General features: G+C 42.0%; 1 protein-coding gene across 15 annotated transcripts in view; it reads left to right on the forward strand.

Annotated features, from left to right (window-relative positions):
• Nucleotides 1–22,225, forward strand: part of LOC137875490 (protocadherin alpha-C2-like) — a 161,559-nt gene extending 139,334 nt beyond the window's left edge. For 13 of the 15 annotated variants that reach the window (XM_068714747.1, XM_068714754.1, XM_068714756.1 and 10 more), the window contains exons 2-4: nucleotides 7,404–7,468; nucleotides 10,686–10,771; nucleotides 19,052–22,225. In XM_068714747.1, the coding sequence (XP_068570848.1) occupies nucleotides 7,404–7,468; nucleotides 10,686–10,771; nucleotides 19,052–19,359 (459 nt within the window). In that variant the 3' untranslated portion in view covers nucleotides 19,360–22,225. Of the gene's footprint in view, nucleotides 1–563; nucleotides 3,672–7,403; nucleotides 7,469–10,685; nucleotides 10,772–18,713; nucleotides 18,761–19,051 lie in introns of those variants that run through there. The other 2 variants (XM_068714757.1, XM_068714742.1) reach the window with 2 other exon arrangements.
• Nucleotides 22,226–22,999: the final 774 nt, after the last annotated feature.

Raw genomic sequence — 22,999 nt, forward strand, 5'->3', positions numbered from 1 at the left:
TGGCTCCAGTGTTAAGTTAAAATGAAATAGTATCAAGAAATCTTGAGTTTCTCTCTGTCGTGTTGACCGCATTGTAATCCAATTAACTTGAATCCAATTAAAATCTGAATTCAATTTAGGGACATGGGAGTAATTACAGGACAGCCAGAGTCTGATGATTTGGGTGTTCATGTCACAACCTGCAAGGTTTAACCACGCACGCGCTGTTCTACTGTCTTCAGGTTGCTGCCTGCAACATATTCTCTCTCATACAACGGTTCATGTGATACAATACGAAAAGCTAACGTGAATCAAGTCATACGCTGAACATTACAGAGTTGCTGCACCAATTCGCATGGAGTCTTTTATTATTTTATTTTTTTTACAGTTGGTTTATTTGTTTATGTTTTTCCTTTTATTTTCACAAATATATTCTGCTTGTATCAGGAATCTGCTTTTCCATTTGGCTCGAGGGTTCCCAAGTAATTGCGGCTTTGCATTAGTGAAGAAATGAAATCGCCAGGCTGGTTCATAAATCAGTTCCCCAGCGCACAATGAAAAGGGCGGTGGCGCTGACAAAAAGAGGGAAAACGATTGTGTCGAAATATTTTCCCTGAAATCAACGTGCCGAATGAAATTGACCGCTACATGCACGGCGTCCAGATTTGTAGATAAGATAAAACTCCGGATTATTTGGTCTTTTTTATTTTTATTTGATGGCGCTCGATCATTTTTTCGGAGGTGCTGAAATGCAGCCAGCATCGTTTGAGCGAGTGGCTCCCCCTCCCCTTTTGCCCACAGACACCATCGCCACATCGCATGGAGAGAGAGAGAGAGGGGGAGAGCAATAGGCAGCATCAGTGTAAAGAGCCAGAGCAATTTAAAAACAGCAGCCAGCACAGACAAAGGAAAACATGGATGCAGAGGGGAAGATTGTCTCTAAACAGGCACCAGAGGGGATGCGGTGGTCGTCCTGCACATAGTTGGAGTTATGCCCGGACTATTCCCCCGTTTTTAATGAGGCGGGTGGGCTCGCACAGCAAGCTGAGAAGGCGGAAAGATTTCTCCAACCCGTCTTCAAATTCTGCCTGCCTGCGATGGCTGTAACGGCGCGATGCTGTTACAGTGTGAATGAGAAAGTGCCTTTTTCTTTGTATTTCGTTATTTTCGTACTCAGTGGCCTTACAACTGCACAAATCCGATACTCCATTCCGGAGGAACTGGAGAACGGGGCATTGGTCGGTGACATTGTCCGGGATTTGGGTTTGGACCTGAGAAAACTTTCCACGCGACGAATCAGAATCACATCGGACAGCGGACGAAGATATTTCACCATAAATCACAAAACCGGGAAGCTGGTGGTGAGTGACCGCATTGACCGAGAGACAGTTTGCGAGTTCAGTGGCACCTGTTCACGCAACCTGGAGGTGGTCTTAGAGAATCCACTGGAGGTGCACAACGTGGAGGTGGAGATTTTGGACGTGAACGATAACGCGCCACAATTCCCTCGAGATGAATATCAGCTCGAGGTGTCGGAGTCCGCTCTCACCGGGTCCCGCTTTCACATCGAGGGAGCTCAGGACGCAGATGATGGCTCCAACTCTGTGAAGCAGTACCGCCTCAGCCCAAACGACCACCTCGCGCTGGACTCGATTAAGCCCTTTTCTAAAGATAAGCACATCGAGTTTATTCTCAAAAAGCCCTTTGACCGCGAGCAGACGCCCTCACATCAGCTAATCCTGACAGCAATAGATGGAGGCACCCCGCAGCGAACTGGCACGGCCAAAATCAATGTACGTATCCTTGATGCCAATGACAATGTACCTGCGTTCGACAGCTCCGTGTACAAAGTAAAACTGTCCGAAAACTCCCCAAAGGGCGCTCTCGTGATCAAGTTAAATGCAACAGACCCTGATGAGGGCTCAAATGGGGAGGTTTTTTACTCCTTCAGCAGTTACACACCAGAAAGAGTCAGACAGATGTTTTCCATGGACACAGACACAGGGGAAATTAGGGTGAAAAACAATATAGACTATGAGGAGACCAACTCGTATGAAATGTACATACAAGCAATGGACAAGGGGCCGGCTCCTGTGGCAGTTCACTGCAAAGTAGTTGTAGAAGTTTTGGATGTCAATGACAACATTCCTGAGATTGTACTGTCTTCACTCTCCAGCCCTGTACGCGAGGATGCCCGGGCTGACACAGTTGTAGCATTAATCAGTGTGAATGACCGTGACTCTGGACCAAATAAACAAGTTACGCTGGAGATCATGCCCCATCTGCCTTTTAGGATCAAATCTTTCCGGAACCACTACACCATCGTCACATCCGCTTTCCTGGACCGGGAAACCATCTCGTCCTACAATGTCACCGTCAACGCTGTGGATGGAGGCACCCCACCACTGTCGTCTCAAATGACCTTTAAAGTGGATGTTGCAGACGTGAATGACAACCCACCACGTTTTGAACAGACTTCATATACTGTTTACATCACAGAGAACAATGCTCCCGGTGCACCTCTGTGTGTTGTTAAGGCCACGGACGCTGATGCTGCAGAAAATGCACGCATCACCTATACTGTCCTGAATGACAACAACCATGGTATCCCTATAGCCAGCTACATCAGCATCAAACCTGATAAAGGTCAAGCCTATGCCCTGCGAGCCTTTGACTTTGAGAAGCTGAGAGAGTTTCACTTTCAGATCAAAGCCCAGGACAATGGTGTGCCTCCCCTCAGCCGTGTGGCCACAGTGTATGTTTACATTATGGATCAGAATGACCATGTGCCCAGGATAGTCTACCCACCTGCCAATGGGAGCCGCACCACAGAGACGCTCATGAAAAATGCTGAAGCAGGAGTGTTGGTCAGCAAGGTGACGGCGTGGGATGGCGATGCCGGGCAGAATGCCTGGCTGCTCTATGCCCTGGAGCAGACCAACGCAGATCTCGACCTGTTCAAGGTGCATGAGTACACAGGGGAGATCCGCACCACAAGGCGCGTCATTGAGGACAACTCCACCTCCTTCCTTCTGACAGTGCTGGTGCACGATAACGGCTTGCCACCACTCTCCTCCACGGCCACCATCCATGTGCACGTGATGGAGCTGCCCCCTAAGTTGACCCCTGACCCGAAGCGCATCATCAGGCCCAACAGCCCCCTAATGCTTTCCAATGTTACCCTCTACCTCATCATTGCCCTGAGTGCCACAACCTTCGTATTCCTGGTCACCATCTTCGTTCTGGCCATTGTGCGTTGCCATGCCTACTGCACCCAACCTGGCTCCTGCTCTCCATGTTGTGTATCAAAGAAGAGTGTTCCAGAGGGGGGCACCTCAGCCGGTGGCGGTGGGGGTGGAGGAGGAAGAGCTGCAGGAGGTGCAGCAGGTGGAGGAGGCGGAGGAGGTGGAGGAGGTGGAGGAGGTGGAGGGCAACCAAATGACAATGTAGCCATGCGCCGTGACCTCAAAGTGGAGCCGCATTATATTGAAGTGCGGGGAAATGGGTCTTTGACCAAAACATACTGTTACAAAACATGCCTGACGGCCACGTCAGGAAGTGACACTTTTATGTTCTACAACACGGGACGGCCTCACAGTGGCACCTGGGGCTCGGGGTACGTCACCAGCCACAGCGGACAGAGCCAGTTATTTGTACGGCGTCTCAGTATGCCAGATGCAACTGCCATTCAGGTGTGTGTCTGGTGTGATGTCTGTGTTTGTTATTTTAGATTTCCTCATAACAGTAAATGACACACAAAGCATGAGCCATAAAAGGAAAATTCTCAGAGTTATGGTTCAGGTTTTGCTCTAGGGCGGTGTTCTTGCAGTAGGATTGCAGTTGACATTTATGGCTCTGGAGCTGTTAAATCCTTTCGTCTGTTCTCCTGGCGTGTGATGTCTTAAAAATATTTATTTTCTGACTGCTTTTTCAGATGGATGGTTATTATTGTACAAAGAGGCATATACACATTTATTAGGTTAATCTCTTGCATAGAAGATGTCTTTAAAAAAAAGGTTACAATTCATATGCCACTCCAAGGATCTGCTTAGTTTTTTTAAGTTCTCTCAAACTCATTTATACAATCTGTGAATGTGTCTATCAGGATGTAGAAAGATATACCACCATTTTGTTTATGTAAAGGCTTCCATTATTACATTTACTGGTCTTTATGTTACGTTCCATCTAACTTGAGGTCAACATCTTAGAAACCTGCCATACACAAGTGTGGGTAGTTTCTCTGGGCTGCGTTTATTTGAGTGGGTAGGTGGGTGCACTCTGATTTGCTGATGTGGTAGATAGTGTCTTTGTGTGCGTTCCACGCTTGCTAAACATCAGCTGTTTGGTGATCCAGAGTATGAAATGTTCAAGTGCACCTGTCCTCCACAGTTCTGCAAAACGCTGTTGTCGAAATATTTGTCATGAACCATCTCTCTCACTCTGTCTCTTTCTCTGCTCCATGTTACTAACTGTCTTTTCACAGCAAACCAGTAGCTTTCAGCTTGTTCACCTATGACCCCACACAGCCAGTGTTATTTGTCTGCTGTGGGCAGAGTGCCACAATATTCAAGTCCAGTAGGTCCAGAGGGCATTCAGTGGTCATCTCTATAGAGAGGAAGAGTCTGGGAAATAGTGCAGCTATGAAAGCCACCAGTCCCACTGCACCAAAATATCCTCTGCTGGTCACGTACCTCTCTGGTACTGAGCAGTAAGCCAGAGTTTGGGGATCTGTGCAGAAAGCAGGAATAAGGCAGATATCAGGTCTGTGTTTCATTAGACTATAGCTTCATTTCATGGTATTTTTACCATTATAAAAGATTGATGTCAATATGCACAGAATTATTTGCATATGTTTTGGTTGTAGTAAAACAAACAGTAGTATTAAGATAAAGCAACCGTTATTTGTTTTCTACATGGTTGTGTTTGTGTTTGCATCTCTGAGTCTGTCTCAGCAATGCAGAAAATAATATTAGAGTAAAATAAGTGATAAAAAGAGGACTAAAGAAATGCTTATGGTAATGGTTCCGTTATCACTTGAAGTCTTCCTCATTAAATGCCAGTCATGTTTGTTCTTGCTATGTAATTAACTGGCAGTGATGTGTTTCTCTGTGCTGTGCGTGGATTGGCTCGCTCTGCGCAGTTAAGGCGGGGGAGGAAAGGTGATTGGACACAGTGTTGATGGCGGAGGTGTGAGCTCTGTATCCATGCTAGGAGTGTTCACTGAGAGAGAGAGGGAAGATTGGAGAAAAAGGCATGAAAAGGGTTGAGCGGTCAAATAAACAAGTTCTATATTGTCTGATTTACAAATTGCAAACAGGCAAGGAAACTAATACACAATTACTCTGGTTGTTCTATTTATACTTAATTTGGTTTCTCCCTTTCAAATTATGAAACAGAATGCATTGAAATCTCATCCTCCGTATGAGTCACAATTGTTTTTGTTTGTCTGTTTACATTTATTACGCGAACTGGTAACATCTTAGTTTTGCACGTATGTCTTCCCTTGAGAGTATATCAGACTGTGAACATGTTTAGGTTCCAGATGCTTGTATCTAATGCGTGTATGTGCTAGTGTGTGTGTTTTAATTTACCCCCGTAAACACCATACGGCCAAACAGACCTCTCCCTTCGGCCACAAACGTTTAGCAAAGCCGTTTAGTCCTATTTGTGGACAATCTGGTTTTATTTGAATGTTTTTTTTATATCACTCTCTTCTCACGTCTTGTGCAATAGGCAAAACTAGGAAAGAGAAAAGGCTTTTGTTTGACTGTGTTTTTAATACCATACTAACACCTTTTTTCCCTTTCAGTATAAATCTAACTATCATAGCCACTGATATTTTTTTGAGGAAGGATTATCTTCGAATAACCAAGTGCACCCTTAGTCTTCAGTACGGATACGTTTATCCGATGCCACAGTGCTTTTTATCCCTGCAGACATTCTGCTCTGTTTGAATGACTCCAGTATGAATACCAGGCTTCTCTCATTAAGACCAAATATTGGATTTCCAGGTTGATGAATGTCCACTGCAGACTCATAGAGGTCAATGCAGCTTCATCAGCAAATGAACATCTGTCATATTTGAAAGGAAACAGGATTGCAGTTGAGTCTCTTATGAACTGCATGGCCAAGCAAGGATAATTTAGTGTTCTCAGTCAGATTGGTATAGCTCTTTTCGTGGTTTATGGTGAAATTAGAGACTATGCAATCTCATCTCAGATATGTGCTCAGGTTAACTGCACTGTGAATTGTACTGCACCGTGTATTGTGATTAGAGGACTACTGAATTATAGTCCTCTAACCACATTTTGTCAGTTATTGTAATGTAGTGTATTTATAGATTTGTGACAATAGAATTAATCTGAAAGAACTGAAGTCTCATATTGGATGTTATAAATGAATTTAATCACTGGCAGACAGGCAGAGGTTACAGTGGTGTAGTGTCCCTTTGTGTCTGTTCTGTTGTGGTGTGTCTGATCCTAGATGCAGGGCCGAGGGGGTTAATCTGATATCTGCCCTCCCCCCTCCTTCCTCCACCTGTGACCTTCACATGAGTGAAATGACAAAGGGCGGTGGGTGGAGGGTAAAACGTAGACTGTTACCATGGTGAGATGTGTCAGACTGACTCAGGAAGACCGTGTGCCAGTGACACTCATAGTTTTGATCAGTGTTAAGAGGATATAACAGGGAGAAAGAGCTCAACAGCGCAGGAGTGGGGGTCGAGAATATACAGTGGCAGAGTAGAGGAAAAATACAGCAGACGATGCAGGTCTTTCAGAAACCATCGAAAAACACATATTTATATTTCTGTCCGAAAACACGGAGTTAGACATTTGTAAATACAGTATATAGAGTGATAGAGAATGTAGAAGAAGGGATGGAGAGCATTAGCTAAAAAGCTGATGCTTTTAATTGAGTCAGTCATCAACACATACGAGATAGTGTATGAGAGTTCTGCAATGTTTCCATGGTAATGGACTGTACCACAACCATCTTGGAATGAGTGGACTAACCCCAGACGTGTAGCCTCAGGTCCGATGTATCACAGTACCAGGGTCAGTGGGCCGCTGGAGTGAAATCTCTCAAAGTTATATTCTTTCGAAGACATGGCTGGAAGAGGAGCGGGTGTGGGGATGGATGGGAGGAGTGCACCAACAAGCTTTAATTCATCATTCACTTCTCTCCAAAGGCAGTGGCAAGCTGTCACTGCTTTGAGTGTGTGTGTGTGTGTGTGTGTGTGTGTGTGTGTGTGTGTGTGTGTGTGTGTGTGTGTGTGTGTGTGTGTGTGACGTTTTTTGAAGGTTTGTGTGTTTATGTGCGTACGTGACGCGCATGCACGAGCACTTCTCTCCATGACTTATTAATGAGACGGTATTGGCTTTCACCTGTACTTAAGACTCAATTCCTCTCACTCTCTCTTGCAGCCCAAAGTGCCGAGTGCCGACTGGAGATATTCAGCCTCCCTGAGAGCAGGAGGTGTAATGCAGAGGTAAGCATCCCTTTTTTTATTTAAATTAAATTTTTACCATCTTACCTCACCAAACAACTTCATTATGTTTTGTTAAAGACCAAAAGACGTTATAAACACTATACCCCCACCTAATAACATTCACCCATCTGATTACCATTCTCTAACTAACTGATCTGAAGCATCACCAAATTCTTCATTAAGAATGATTGCTACCTCTTTGAACAAAGTTTCATTCATCCACCTATCAGTCAGGTAACATATCGCCAAACTGCATTTAAGATGTGAAACATAAAACTATATATATATATATATATATATATACACACACACACACACACACACACACACACAGACACATATATATATACATATATTTATATATATATATATATATATATATACATATATTTATATATATATATATATATATATATATATATATATATATATATATATATATATATATATATATATATATATATATATATATATTTAAGTCAAATGTAATGCAAAGGCATTCTTCTGTCAGTTCAAAGGAAGAAGCCTTGTCATCCTGCTCTGGAGACCAAAGATAATAATTTCATACTGAGAAGTTATCCTCTGAATCTGTTTTATTTTGTTGAATTTAAATATAAAAACTCAATCTGCAAAGGGTACAGAGTGACAGGCCGTGACATGGCCACCAGGCAATATGTTTGTATAGCTCTACCTACCTTTGCACCAGAGTCAGGTGAGGCATATCGGTCCATTCATTGGCCTATTCCAGTAAAGATGTCGGAGATTATTTGTCAGCTCAAATGTTATTCCAGTTCTGAGGGGAAAGGGGTGGTACTTAGTATCAGGCTTTTCCAAAAAAAAAAAAAAGAATTATCTCTATCTTGTTCTACTCAATCACATTTATATTCATCAATGTACACTGATTCTATTGAATATACTGTTTCAATAAATTGTGAGAACATCCCAATAATCTCAATCTTCTTAAAAAACATCTTCTTTTGATATGAAATATTTATTGTATAATAATCATTGAAAACATTGGCATGTGAACTATGAGAGGAGGGCCACAGTGAGGATAAATGCTCTTGAAAATGTCTCTCTCAACCACAGACAGATGGAGAACTGACGGGAGAGAAAGGCAAGCAGAGAGGGGGTCAGTGATGGATGAAGGGCAGGTAGTCAGGTGGAAAGATGGCCCATCAGGGATTGCTGCATGACCACACCACTGATCAAACTACCCATAAGACACTGGGCACCTGCTGTGGGATCAGATGGGCCCAACCAAATCAAGGGTCATGCTAATGAGATGACACCATAATTACAAAGAATATCAGGCTTAATGAGTTAACCAGGATATCTTCATCTATCATTATCATATTCAACTAATGTATAGAGATAGACATGGCATAGATGGATAGATTTGAGAAACTGGCCTTGAACAGACAACAACAGGCTTTTCAATCTCTATGTCAGAGAAAATATTAGTATTTCTCTGTAACACCCAAACCCCAAACACTATAATTATTATAATATATCTTTCATACTGTGCAGTATATATGTATTAATGTGTGCACTCTGATGTCCATATCAGAATAATAACTGTGTACCATCTGAGTGATTAATGTTACACAGATTCCCTCATAATTACAGCAGGGGTTAATGAGCATCGTGTGCTTGTGTGAACCAGTCTAACATAGTAAATCTTTCTCGTGACTCACTTCCTCTGATGTGTTTTAAGTTGACTATCCCCCATGTCCCATTACCAAGCCTCACTGAATGTTCATTTATAATCACAGCTTGTATAAGAGATTTTGGATATCACACCCAAACACCATGTAATGGCACTGACCTATTTAATTTCATTTAATCTCCGATGAAATGCACATGACTTCCTATTAATTGTGTGATCACCATAGTTTTGATTTGAAACAAATAAATCTAATATCGTGAGAAAGTTTTGACGCTGGAACATTTTGAAGAAGCATATGTTGACAGAAAGTAGGAGAAGATGACAGATTAGGAACTATAGAGAAGGACATTAGCTGAAAAGTGTATTATCAGCCCAAAGTGTGCCTTGATGATGCTGGTGCTTCGCAGCATTTAAAAAGACCTCCATCACCAAATCACTTTTGTTCCCTTTACAGAACCCCTGTACATATGGATCTAGATTCATACATGTTTTAACAGTTTTTAGCATTTTTAAAGTAAAGATGTCTACACAATTATATTCCCAAACTTTTTGGTTCCCAAGATCTTTTGTACAGAATGAAAGCTTCTTGTTTTCAAGAAGTAAACCAATGACTGATGCCTAAGAGGCACACAGATTACCAGGAAGAAATAAGGGATCACACAGACCTCAGTAAAGGTTTTTACTTCTAAAGACCTAGTTTTTCATTCGGGGACAGTGGGGAGAAAAGTGGACAGCAGCTGGTAATGATTGAGAATCAGAGTATTAGTTTTAGAATAACAATTTGAGTTTATATGTTTATGTATCTCAATTATCTCTTTTTTAACAAACTTTAATCTGCTCCCAGCAGTTTGAAGGTAACTATTAAATGGACGGTGCTGCCAAATCACAGACAAATACGTTTGTATAATTTGGGTGAATTGACCCTTTAAGAGAGGTTCTGCCCTCCTTGCTTGAATCATATCAGCAAGCAGTTGCCCTTTGTAAAGACACACAGATGTGTCTTCGTGACTAAAATCTTATTGTCAGAGCTAGAAAATATAATCTGTCTCTTTTTAAAAATTTGGTGGAAGCAGTGAGAGAGCTGTGGTTTGTGGCAGCATTTCTGTTCTGTTGGTATGGTTCAGCACGACGGAGACTGTGGTGTTTTTCAGTAGAGGGGAGGGTGCTGAAATCCCACAGAGTGTGTGTGAAAATGTAAGAGCGGCCATCTGTAATCCATAATCCAGAGAATATCAGAAAAATGTATGGTGAATACTTTAATCCTAATCTGAACGTTACATTTTCTAACCTCCACACACTGAGTACCACGGTTTAGATTTGTAATATTGTGTATTATAGGACACATATGGAGACAGGGAAATTAAATATGTGGGAGCTTATATTTAAATCACAGGAAACAATCATAATATAGAGCTTCACAAAGTATTAAATAATGTGCATTGATTCCTTATGTTGTGCAGTTTAATTTAGCATAATGTAGTGTATAATATGTGAGAGAATGCCTTTCCAGTGTGTAAAATGTGGATGTTTGTTTTTTTTGTGTTTCAGCTCAGTGCACATGGAAGAGTCCTCAGTAATGCAAGGAGCCCAAGGTGTCCTGGTTCAGAACTGGCCCACTGCATCCAGCGCCGCTGGTAAGAATCAGTCATGCTACTCTAACCTTAACCAATCACAACTAACACTGTCTTAGGCGCAGTCAAAAATAAAAATTCAATAAATTCAATAAAGTAAGACATACGTAGACACGTGTAGGCACACATGGACCCTGTCTGCACCTAAATGTCTCAAATAGTAATAATCATCTATAATATAGTTTAATTACAAATATTCAGACATAACCAGCAAAGCCTATCTTATACACAAAACTGTAAATTCCTCAAGAGCTTATCAAACCACGAGAGAGTAATGAAAGGAGGAATACAGGGGTATCAGCTACGTGATCGCCCCGGCCCACTCCTACCACTTCCCACTGCTGCAAGGAGAGGAAATGACACATTCTACATAGGCGTAGATGGATATCTCCGCTCTCTGTTTCAGGAAGGGACACAATTCAGACAAAAAGAAGGCGAGCAAGAGCCAATAGTGAGTTGGATCATCGGCGAGATGTTTACAGAGGCATGAGCCTCTGAGCCACAGAGGACAAACATTGAAAAACAAAGTAGAGAAGAAGACTAAAACACAGTTACATTTCCTCTCCTTTTAGAAGTGTCTGAGAGACTGTATTTTACAACGTTTTTTTCAAAACAGAATAGTAATTGTTGGCAGTGCCTTCACTGTGAAGCAGCTGCAGGAAGGTGACGCACATGGAAGTGTCAATTTCAGCTTGTTGAGAATCATCAAATCTAAATTTAACATTTTACACCATTTGCCACATTGTTGTTATCAAAAATGCTGAATTATTGCAAGGGGACAACATACTTACTTGTACAAGTTTCCACTTTGCTCATGACGATTGGTGCATTGTCCTCTTTACTGTGTTAACTAAAGATGACATGAGAGCATGCAGCAGAAGTCATTTTATTTATAAAAGACAAAACGTCTTTTCTCTATCAGGGTGGAAAACAAAGACTGCAAAGGACCTTATTAGAAAACAGTGCTAGCTGAATCGAAAGAACAGCAACACTGGAGCAAAAGAAAACTCTAAATGACAGCATACTCAATGTTGGATGACATTTCACGGACATTGTGATGTGAATGTCATTGCATACGATGCCATATTCCCTTCCCTTAACCAAGATTTATGACCAAAGATTCACTGCGTACAGGAGAATTCAGTTGTCAACTCTTGACTGTCGTCGTGATGACAGGGAGGTGGGGTCAAAAATAATTTAGAGTGAAGCTGAGAAAAGAGTGGCCTGGTAGAGAAAAAATGAAGGAGGAGCGAACTGGAGCAAGAATGACAGTGTAATTAAGTTTAGATAAAGAGGTGATTTGTTGTAATTAGGAAAGTAGAGATGGCTTGGCCTGGTGTTTCTTATAGACACAGTGGGCTGGGCAGGCAGACAAGCTACCCACACAGTAACTACTGTCTCTTCCTATCCACACGCACACACACACAGCCCCCTCCGCTCTGCCATTGATTTGTTGCTGTGGCTGAGGACTTACAGCCTGCAGGCACTTCAAAACATGAGAGATGGGGAGAGAGAACCGAACAGGCTGTAGTGACGTCTTCAGGGTGGGTCAGTGGTAATAAGATCAGCTGGTGAGGATTTAAGGTGGTCTAATTGAGCTGTGGCAGTTTAAGAACAACACATTGTGCACATGCTAATCTTGCTTTGCCGAAGGGCTAACTGTCCCTTCTTTATCTCATAGTTAGGCATGCTAAGAATGGAAATATTAGCTGGGGGCTTTATTAGCTTCAGGTCACATTTTAGGGTTGGATTAAGGATAATTCTGGGTTAAGAGTGTTGGATGATATGAAAAGCATGTATTTCTAAAGCTCCCTGACTGGAGGACAAGATTAGGAAAGATTTGTGTTCTGACTTTGAACATGGTTCTGTTGATCATGTCTCAGAAATGAGGGAAATGGAGATATTGATTCAATGTGGCCTGTCACATCACTATGAGTCACAATCTGTGCTATTTATAACTAAATCATCCTGCTTGCGAGGCAGACTGAGGTCCTGAGGTGGAGAGCAGGAGTATATGGGAGTTGGGTTTGTTGAGGGAATTGTTTCAGTCTGGGTGCTGTGCCAACATGGTGATGTTTTCCTCACAGCCTATTTTTTGCTCCGATGTGAGACACAGAGGTACATCCGACAACGCCCCTGTTTCTATCCCTTAGATTTAGAGCGTGTGGATTTGTGTGTCTGTGTCGTTTGCATCTTGTTTAGTGTTTCCGTGTGAACGTGCATGTGTGCTTGCTCGGCCGTGTTTCCAAGTGTGTTTTGGCTGCCTGCTTTGTGTGCTGCTCCTGCTGTGACAGATGGAGCGCAGCCCACGCCCAGATTAACAGACGCACATTAATGAAATCAGGGTTCTGCTTGCTGTCTGACTCTCTCTCCCTATCTGTTTCTCACTCCCTCTATGTCTTCCTCCTGACAGCTAACCAAAGGCACACAGGTATTCAGAGAGAACTGCGCAGTATTGCATTAGGGATTGAAAAAGAAACAATGGAATAAGCAATAAAGGATACGGTGGAGACGAAGGTAGAGAGAGACGATGAACATAAACAGTTTGGGAGGGAGTGACAAAGACTAAATCAGAGTGACTGACTGTAGCAAAGTCTGCAAAGGAAAGAGAGGAAGCGGCGTGAGGCTACTGTTGCTAGGGGAGAGTGGTTAGACTAAACACATCGAGGAAGGAGAAAGAGAGAGAGCTTGCAGCATTATTCTCCATCAGCACAAGCGCTGTCACCATGACTCCTACCAATGTCCTACTGCCTCACTGGAGGACGCAGTTTCCAAGGCAACCATTCATGGCCCCTTATATTGGCAGGAGAGAGGAAGGGAGGGGGGGGCTGTTAGGGAGTGCAAACATATGGTGTGGGACAAAAGGTGCTGAAGGAGGGGGGGGGAGTAGAAAAAAACAGACTGGCATCAGGTGAAGGACAAGACAAAGGGAGGCTTTGGCTGAAATGCATATACATGAGCAAAAGCTAGGACAGAGCGGGATGGGGGTGATAGAATTAAAGGAGGGATGGATGTGTTTGGAAGGTGAGAGTGGGAGGTAAGAGGTGTAAAGGGAAGGAGAGAGCAGAGGCGTGAGTAACAGAAGGAGAGTGACCTACATTCAATTGGGCGGTGGTGTGCTGCAGAGGTGGATGCAGGTCTACTGTTTTCTGCATCACCCCAGATCACACACACACACAAACACACTGGAATGTATAGACAGAGAAAGACAGATTTGATGCAAGTTAACGGTAATCAACTGCAGCAAGCACTTGTCAAGGCAAAAATAGACTAAAGGGTTTGAGGCACAATGCCAAGAGAAAAAGGTGGACGAGAGGACACTCTACTGAGGATTTATGCTTTATTTTGCTCCGTTAATGCCTCAGGCTTTGACCATATTATGATTTGCTAATTAGCATCTTGGACCATGGCCTCATGCATTTACATTCAATGTAATTTTGTCAGTCTCGTCAGGAAGGGTTGGTGCGAGTACGTTTTATGATATTTCTGTAATGGATAAATTGACACAAGGATGTAGGCAAAGAAGAAATTGACATAGACTGTTTATTCAATTCAAGGCTATATATCTTACTTTTAGAGATGCAGTCTTTTAGTTAAAGTGGATTTGATATGAAAATATTTTTGGCACAATCAGAAAGGCAAGGTAAAACAGCCTAGAAGCTGTCAGGGACTTTTCACATGTTCTAAATCCCTCCGCCCCATCTGTTTCCATTTCTCGACTTCAGTTATTTGTTTTTTGTTCCTATCCTGCTTTCTCCAAGTCTTTATATATCTTGCCAGCTCTCTCCATCGCTTTCTCTCTGAAGAATAAATCAATTTCTCCTTTGCCATTTCTTTTTACATAGCACCTACACATACTGGCATACAATAAGCACACACAGATACACCGATAACAACTCAAACTCCCACACATACAACTACATTCAGTGTTATTTTTATTGTGTTAAGCCCTGACACTGGGGATGCTTGTGTCCACCATTTGCAACATGATCCAGCTGGGAGCAGACAGCAAGGTGCTTGCCTGTGCATTAAACCTAAAGACACACACACACACACACACACACACACACACACACACACACACACACACACACACACACACACACACACACACACACAGAGACATAAACAATTGTATACTCCAATATGCATATGCAGAGGAATAATTGCTCTTAAAAGCCCACAACCAGCCATCATTATTGTATTATTACCCACTACAGTTTTCTTTCTTCATTCCATTTACTGTTAGCAGATTGGGAAATATATGGTAATTTATGCAGACACAAAATGTATTCTTCTATCACCAACCAGGCATAGCAGTGAAAACACAGGCACATGAATAATAATTAGGTTTTGAATAGACAGCAACATCACATTTAGCTTTTTTCACAATGAGCACACACTGCTCAGCACTCTAACAAACACAGTGTCTATCTTGAGGAAGGGTGTGGTCCCAAATAATTGTTTGCTATCATGACAATCACATATTTCTTTACCACTGCAGTATGGGAGAGAAAGAAAAAAAAATCGCACCTTCAGGATCTTTTCATCCTTTTTTTTTCCTCCTCCCACCCTCCGTTTTGGTGGTGAGCATCATGTTTCATATCTGCATCCCTGCACTCCCTGGCCCCCTCTTCTTCTTCCTCCTCCTCCTCCTCCTCTTCCTCCTCAGCTAGTTATGTAACGCTGCACTGCGCTCCACTGCGCTTCTGCCCAACTGGACGATGGTAGGGCGAGACAAGGGGATGAATAAAGTAGACGTGGCAAAATGGAGCTTTGGTGATTTAAGTGGCTGTGAAAACCCTGGGCGGCAACAGGGGAACGATGGGACATTCACACGCAGAGATTCAGAGTGGAAGACTCCAGAGATCAAACTCAGGGGAAGATGCAAAATTATTGATTTCAGTGACTTGTGTCGCTCTAGCAATTCAAATACAATGGGTTTAAAATTCTGCTAGTTGAAGATACATGGAGAAATTAATTGAGCTCGGGGGAAATAGGAAACAAATAACCCATTCTCCTCTCTAATGTGCCTGGTAGTTATCATTGAAGGACAAGCTGTTTAATACCCAATCACATTAATGTTACCATAAACACTGATTGGCATGATTAAGACGTGTCAATAACTGTGAGGGACGGGTGTTGGCTGGCTGAGTTTTCACACAAGATTAGTTGAAAGGTCAGGGGAGAGGATAGAGAGAGAGGAAGGCAAGGAAAAGAGAAGGAGGGAGGCTGTGCAAGGGGAACAGAGAGGAGAGACGAGAGGAAGTTTTGCTCTGCAACAGCCATCGACAAATCAGATTGAAGCAATGGCTGTGTGGAGATGAGTGTTGGGCGAGGTGAGTCTGTTACCACCGTGAAGGAAGAGACACAGAAGAGTGAGAAGAGTATGAGAAGACCGATAAAAGGGGTTAGATATAGAGGGAATGGATGCGCAGCTGGCATCACAGGTCAAATCTCATATTGTCAATGTTGTCTGTAGTATCAAAATGACACATGTAAGAACAGTTTGGTATAAAAGAACAAAAGGAAACTCACTAAGCAGCAAAGGCTATTATGACATGACCTTTTCCGTAGCACCAGTTTAACACAGCTAGACATCAGTGTGTCCCTTGATTTGTCTTTTTTAAAATCTAGCATAAGACATTGACCCTTTCAAGAGAGTTAGCCTGTCCTTCCCTGCATGGCCTTACCCTTTTCCATCTGTATATGCTCAGCATGACTCATCACTCTCCAGGGTGTTGCTTTGTTTGTGAATGTAATTTTGCATGGGGGCACTGGTGTCTCATCAATTCCCCTCATTGAGTTAGACAGGTAATTTCTTTGAGACGAGAGAGTGGACACTTTAGAGCAAAGCGTTGCCAGCTGCCCAGTATTCTGCATTTTTATTGAGTATTTTTGTGCTCCTCTTCTTCTGTTTCTACCTTTCTTTTAGGATTTTAGAATCAGGGTCATGTTATCTCTTGGGCAGTCAGATGAGGACTTATCATCTGGGTGAAGACTCTCGCCTTGTAAATGAATATGACTCTAGCTGTCTCTGTGTCTACATGTGGAGGAAGCAGTGACTGGATCTAGCCTGTCCTGTCCTAATCCTCTCAGTCTCTTTGTCAAATTCAGTATTCTCTCTGCTGCTCTTCCAGCTGTGTTGTCACAGTCGGTGAATGACAGCTTTTTGGGGGATTGTAATGGGGAACAACTCAAATGCATAACCCAAGTAATTGTTGTACGGGGGTCCCAGTCTGATTATACCTGAGGGAATTAAATATGACGTTGAAAATGACAAATCAAAAAAGGGGCCACAACTAAGAACTATTTTCATTACTGAACAACCTGCCAATTATTTTCTCAATTTATTCTTTAATAGCTTGGGCTATAAAATGTAAGAAAATCATAAAAAGTACTCATCACTTGCCTAAGCCCAATGTAACATTTTCAAATTCATTTAATTTTTCCCAACCAACAGTCCAAAACCCAAAGCCATTCAATTTGCAGTGTCATTTGTTCAAAGATGTAATGGAGAATTAAGGTAAATCCCTGTGGCCACTTTGACTACTATCTCTTGTATCAACCAGATCATCATTACTGAATACATTTCAGCTTACACCCGAGAGTACATTCATACATTCATAGTTTAGTCAGAACTATGTTTGCATTCACTATTTCCAACTTTATTTAGGATGACAGTTTATTTTGTGTAAGAGATGCAGCACGAAGAAAACTGAAACCAAACATATAGTGTATATTTTGAGGCTGCCTGGGAAGATGGTATTCTCTGCCCTGGCTACTGTATGAGGTCAGGCTTCTTCCAGACACTGTTCCTTCTGGTTGGATGGAGTCCTCTTCAGTTAATCTCCCCTTTGGAAAGAATCTCAGAAATGGAGTCATAGAAATAAAAGGAATATGTGGCAAGTAGGTCATTGCTATGAGAAAATAACCAAAGTGATTGGGTCTTCTGCTGGTAGACTGTGCTTAGTTATGTTATATACTGCATGTAGACATTCATATAATGATACACACCAATAAAATGAAATAAGGGAGTCATCTTTCCTTGATGCATGGTCATTGGTTGCTAATGCCCTCCTAAATACAGTTACACCTGCCAATTACTGAACACTGACGTGTTTGCTTTGTGCCCACTTTTGTTGATTTTCTTGCAAAAGAGTTCAGTTAAATTCCACTAATATACCGTATTACCTTTCTCAGCCTTTAACATGATGATGAAGGGCTTAATGTTTCATCAAACAGTGCACGGATGTTAGCTTTGGCCAGGAGGGAGCCTTTGATTCATTGCCCACTTAGCAGTTTCTTCTTGTAAACCTCCCATTAAGTTACACCACCTCCCACCTTTTGTAGCATATCACGGTTGTTCCCTCAAGGAATGCCACTTATTGACTGATTCGATTTTTGCAGTGGATATCAGTAAACTCTCCTTGCAGCCAAAGTTTTGACACAGTTGGCCTGATTTATGTAAATAAAAGTGCAGGGGACGGACATTATGTGAGCTCAAAAGAGCCAGGATTTATCTGAGAAGAAATCAAAAATGTGGTGATACTTACAGACTCTGAATGATATTTATTTATAGAAAGGCTTGTGGAGCTAATTTCGAGGAGTCATTAAATATACATCTAAAGAAATGGAAGGACATAAAATCATGCACAGAGGGAAAGCTTGCTTAGAAAAAAAAAGCTACCCCTATGTTCCTGTCATCCTACGAATGTGTCCGTTTGGTGAAGTAGCTGCTCAGCAAACTACATGTTCAACTTTATATTCAGCCATCCTGAATTCTATGGAAACCTGTGCCAAATTTATCTTTTAATGAATAACATGGTTTTAGAAAGATGTGAGATCACTGTAGCCATTGATATATAAATGAATTAAATATCTATACATGTTTCTTATTAGAAATTACAACTACCACTTGCACCTTCTTGTATTTGCTTCTTAGAGACGGATTCATTTCCACATAAAACTGAGAGTGTAAATCAGGCAAAGGTTTGTAAATCCATTATGATACCTCCTAAATGTGCATGCATGAAGGACAAACACAACCTGTATGTTTGATGACTGGCAAATTGTCCTTCTTAACTGGTGTGTTTCATAAATAACCAAAGGTGCAAAAGGCTTAGTAAATCATTGTGTGTCTAAAGAATTCTTTACATTACAATTCCGAGAGTACGAGTCAACCAAAATCAGTCCATTGATAACATAATATTGTAACATAATAACCTCATCTGTTTGAAGCAAGTAGACAGCAAATAATAACCCATCATCCATCTCTTTCAGATGCTGAAGGAGGAGAGGTGTCCCCCCCAATGGGTGCTGGAGTAGACAGCAACAGCTGGCACTTTCGCTATGGCCCCGGCGGTCCTGGTGCACCCCCACAACACCTGAAACCTGGCGATGTTCCCCCAGAAGCCTTCATCATCCCCGGCTCACCCGCCATAATATCCATCAGACAGAACCAGGGAGGAGAGGACGACAAGAGCGATTTCATCACCTTTGGAAAGAAAGAGGAGGCCAAGAAGAAGAAAAAGAAGAAGAAGGAGAAGAAAGACAAGAAGGATAAGGGGAAGGATGATGGAGATGAGTAGAGGAGCAGAAAGAGGAAATAGCAAAGAAAAGGGCGTTGTTAAAACAGAGGTACCAACCAAAGTCCACTGGGCAAAAAGAAAATGTGAAAACTATTTCATATTTTCCAATTTCATTTTATTACCTTTTTTCACTGATAATATTTTGAAAAACCTGGCCTTACCAAGATTTATTTGACCTTCAGTCCGTTACTGAGGTAAATTATTGATCTTGCCTTGATAAACTATAAAATGATTGATTTTGCTCCACGCCCCTATGTGCCTATACACCCTGAGTCAACTCATGACAGTCAACTTTCCCAGTAAAAAATTACCAATCTTTGCCCTAGTCTTGAATTTGTTTTCCTTTAACCCACTGGGCACGTTGGCACCTCTGTCTTACCCCCTCCCCAACTGATGTGTAAACCGTTCTCTCTGAGAGAAGACAAATACTTTGTACAAGAACAACAAAAAGCTCGGTGCCAGCCAAGGAAAAGAAGAACGACGACAAAGAAGATTGAGACAGATGCACGCCATCTGGAGCTGGACACATACTACTTGTAAATAGCACAGGAGTCACTGAAACTAAGGCTTACATGACACTGCTGCAGATTCCTCTGATAATTACCAACAGTGTTTCCTAAGATCTCAATGAAACCACATGCACACATACGCATGCTCACACATTCAAACATGCAAACACAAATACACATACTTACCATGACTAAATAGACATGGAGCGCACTTGAGACCTAGAGAGAGGGTGAGAAAAAAAAGAGGAGAGAAAATCAACTGACATCAAAGAAATGTGCTTAAAACTAGACACTGCAAGCGTTTTATCCTGCACCGTCACCTATGTGGTGCGCATGTGTACATCAACTCTCTCAGGATGGAAGCAGCATCCTTTGCAACCACTCTGTATTTGCTCACTGCATTTGAAGGACACAGAGCTTCATCTCTTGCCAGAACCCCAACTGAGGAATGCAGAGAGCACCGGAGAGATGGGAGGATACCTCATGTTCTCCTGAGGATCGCCGAGGGGAGAGTCCAGCTGAGCTGGCTTGTGACTCCGCTTTCAGTCAGTGGACTCTGATGAAACCTTACAGAATATAAGGAGTCTTGAGATTTTGATAACACCGTCTCTTCTCCCCCTGCCGCAGCAAAAGCCTAATGCTTTCTGCTTTGAATGTTTGGTAGCAACCAGTCCTTACCTGATTCCTTGAGTTTACAACTGCTCACTTGCTTGCATTTGCCCCAAGCTGCCACGAGCCGTCCTCTCCTCCCCCAACTGCCTTTTTCCTGGATCACCCATCCTACTGACTGCCTCTTCATGTAAAAAGTGTGTGAACTGGTTCTGTTGTTCATTTATTCTCTAAAGAGATTCCCTGTTACATACTCCTGCATTTTTTTATTTTCTTCCTCACAGCTTTAACTGCTTTTTGAGTGTCGTGCCCTCCCCATTTACCCTCAGACGCTGCCCCTAACCCCTGCTCTGACCCCCTGCTCAGGATCGATCCTGGGAGTGGCCTGCTCTGAACATTGTGGTGTGCTGAGAACAGCATGGAGTAATGTGGATGAGGCCCGAGTAAGCCCAGTCGGGGGTCTACGCCCTGAACTCTTATCAGATGTCTCTCGAAGTGCACAACGGTTCAGTGCTTTTAACTTGCGAATACTAGCGTACACTGTTCATTTCCTGTGCGTAGCCACTGATGAGAGGGGACCAGGTGGGATGAAGCAGATAACAGCAGTGGAGGCCTGGGATAAAGTGAGGAGATAGGTGCCGTGGGCTGGCCCTCTATCTCCATGTACAAGAGAAGAAAGTTGTTCTCCAAATTGATTGTTTAGGATCGTTGAGTCACATATTAGCTTTTATCTACGCTGTAAATGTAGCGTAGGCTTTTCATAGATTGTCTATGCATTAGTAATTGAAACCTGCTTAATATACGGGCATCTAGGGATTCCCATCCCACAGCTATATCCCACCAATCCTCTCTCAGGAGGTTTTGAAGAAGGGGCACACTCATGCCTCAAGGCCTGCTTCTGTTGGTTCCCCTCCCCTGCCTGTAACTTGTTGCCACGTCCCCAAAGTTTTGCGGCTCAGTATGACGTCACTCCATTAAGTGGCTGCTGCATGTACTGCTCTAAGGAAACACATACTATATAGAGAAATATATATATAAATAGATAGATGGCTATGATTTTATTCTTTTGTATCATCATTTTTCTTCATGACTCGCACCGGAGATATTTGTATGTACTTCTGTCTCTGCCCAACATCTATGTACTACAATCTTCACGCTCCACAGATGTTGTATGGCATCCACTAAACCTCTTTAGATATTTGTAAATGCTATAGTGTGATACCTTTCACCGCAAGTTTATAATTTTTCTTATTCCAACTATGATTTTTGTTTTTGAAAACAAGCAAAGCAAGAAAAAAAAAAAAAAAAAATCACTCTCTGTGTCCAGCTTTGACATGACGATCTTACTAACACTGTAATATTGTAACTGAAATATGTATGATCCTATGATGAGCTATCACTTCCCTTTCACTCTTAAAAAAAAAAATGAAAAATTACTGAAAAAATATTCCAGTGTGTAAAAAGATATATGTAGTGTATGCTTGTGTTTAGTGAGCGTTCATGCTGTCATTCTTTCCCAATGTATGGTGGTGAACTATGGTGGCAATGTGCTGTCCTAAATGGACTAGCCCAGATCTGTTGTAAAACCCTTTTTTTGTAGACCCCCTCATCAACTGTGACAGTGAAGTAGTGAATTTCATTTATTTCATCTATTCTTTGATTTTTTTATTTTACCTAAATGGATACAGTGGTAATGTGTTTTGTTTATAAATCACGAATAAAGTTTTCTTTCTTAAAATAAATTTGAATGTATTGTCTTGGGGGCATTTGTATGTGTGTGAGTGTGTGTGTGTGTGTGTGTGTGCCTTGACCTTTTTCTTTCTCTCTGTCTGTCATTTGAACAAATTTATCGCAATTCAATTAATTGGCTGCTGAAGAGTAGAAATGGTAAGTTTTCTGAGTACACAGTTCATCTTTAATTTGATAAATACTGTGTAATGAATAAGCAGGTTTTTAATTAAAATATAGCCTTATGTAATGGAAACCTTAATTATAAATCAGTATCAGACTTGTACTTGTTTTACAGTCAAGGCTTTTATCTCGGGAGAAATTTAAAAAAGGGTCAATGTAACAGAGTGGGAACGAATGAATCCCTAAGAGAAGAAAGAGTACATCTCTTCAAATCAGTGAGGGCAGGACTGTCAAACTATATACTGGCTGCTCTCCTCTATGGCACATGCTCACGTCCCACTTATTTATTTGCACTGGCAAGCACTCAGAGCAGGACACAGGCAGAATGACCTGCCATTGTTGAAAGCCATGGTCACAGATGGTTCAAAGTGTCCCTTGTGAAAAGAAGCTTCCAGACACATTTTTTAATTTAATAGAGTGGCTAAGTAGATTTATTGTATCCCAGTGAGTGAGTTTGTAGAGAAAAAAAATCACAATAGAGAGACATCACTCATGCTGGCCTAGATAAAATGCAGCATAGATAATCAATACTTTTATCCAGTCATCTACTCAGGCAGCCAGCTCAATGGTTTCCTAAAGGGTCATTTAGAGCTCTAGGAACTACAACACAT

The sequence above is a fragment of the Cebidichthys violaceus genome, unplaced genomic scaffold (assembly GCF_023349555.1).
Source record: "Cebidichthys violaceus isolate CVI_PGR_0920_01 unplaced genomic scaffold, fCebVio1.0.p SCAF_2, whole genome shotgun sequence".
In the NCBI taxonomy this organism is placed as follows: domain Eukaryota; kingdom Metazoa; phylum Chordata; class Actinopteri; order Perciformes; family Stichaeidae; genus Cebidichthys; species Cebidichthys violaceus.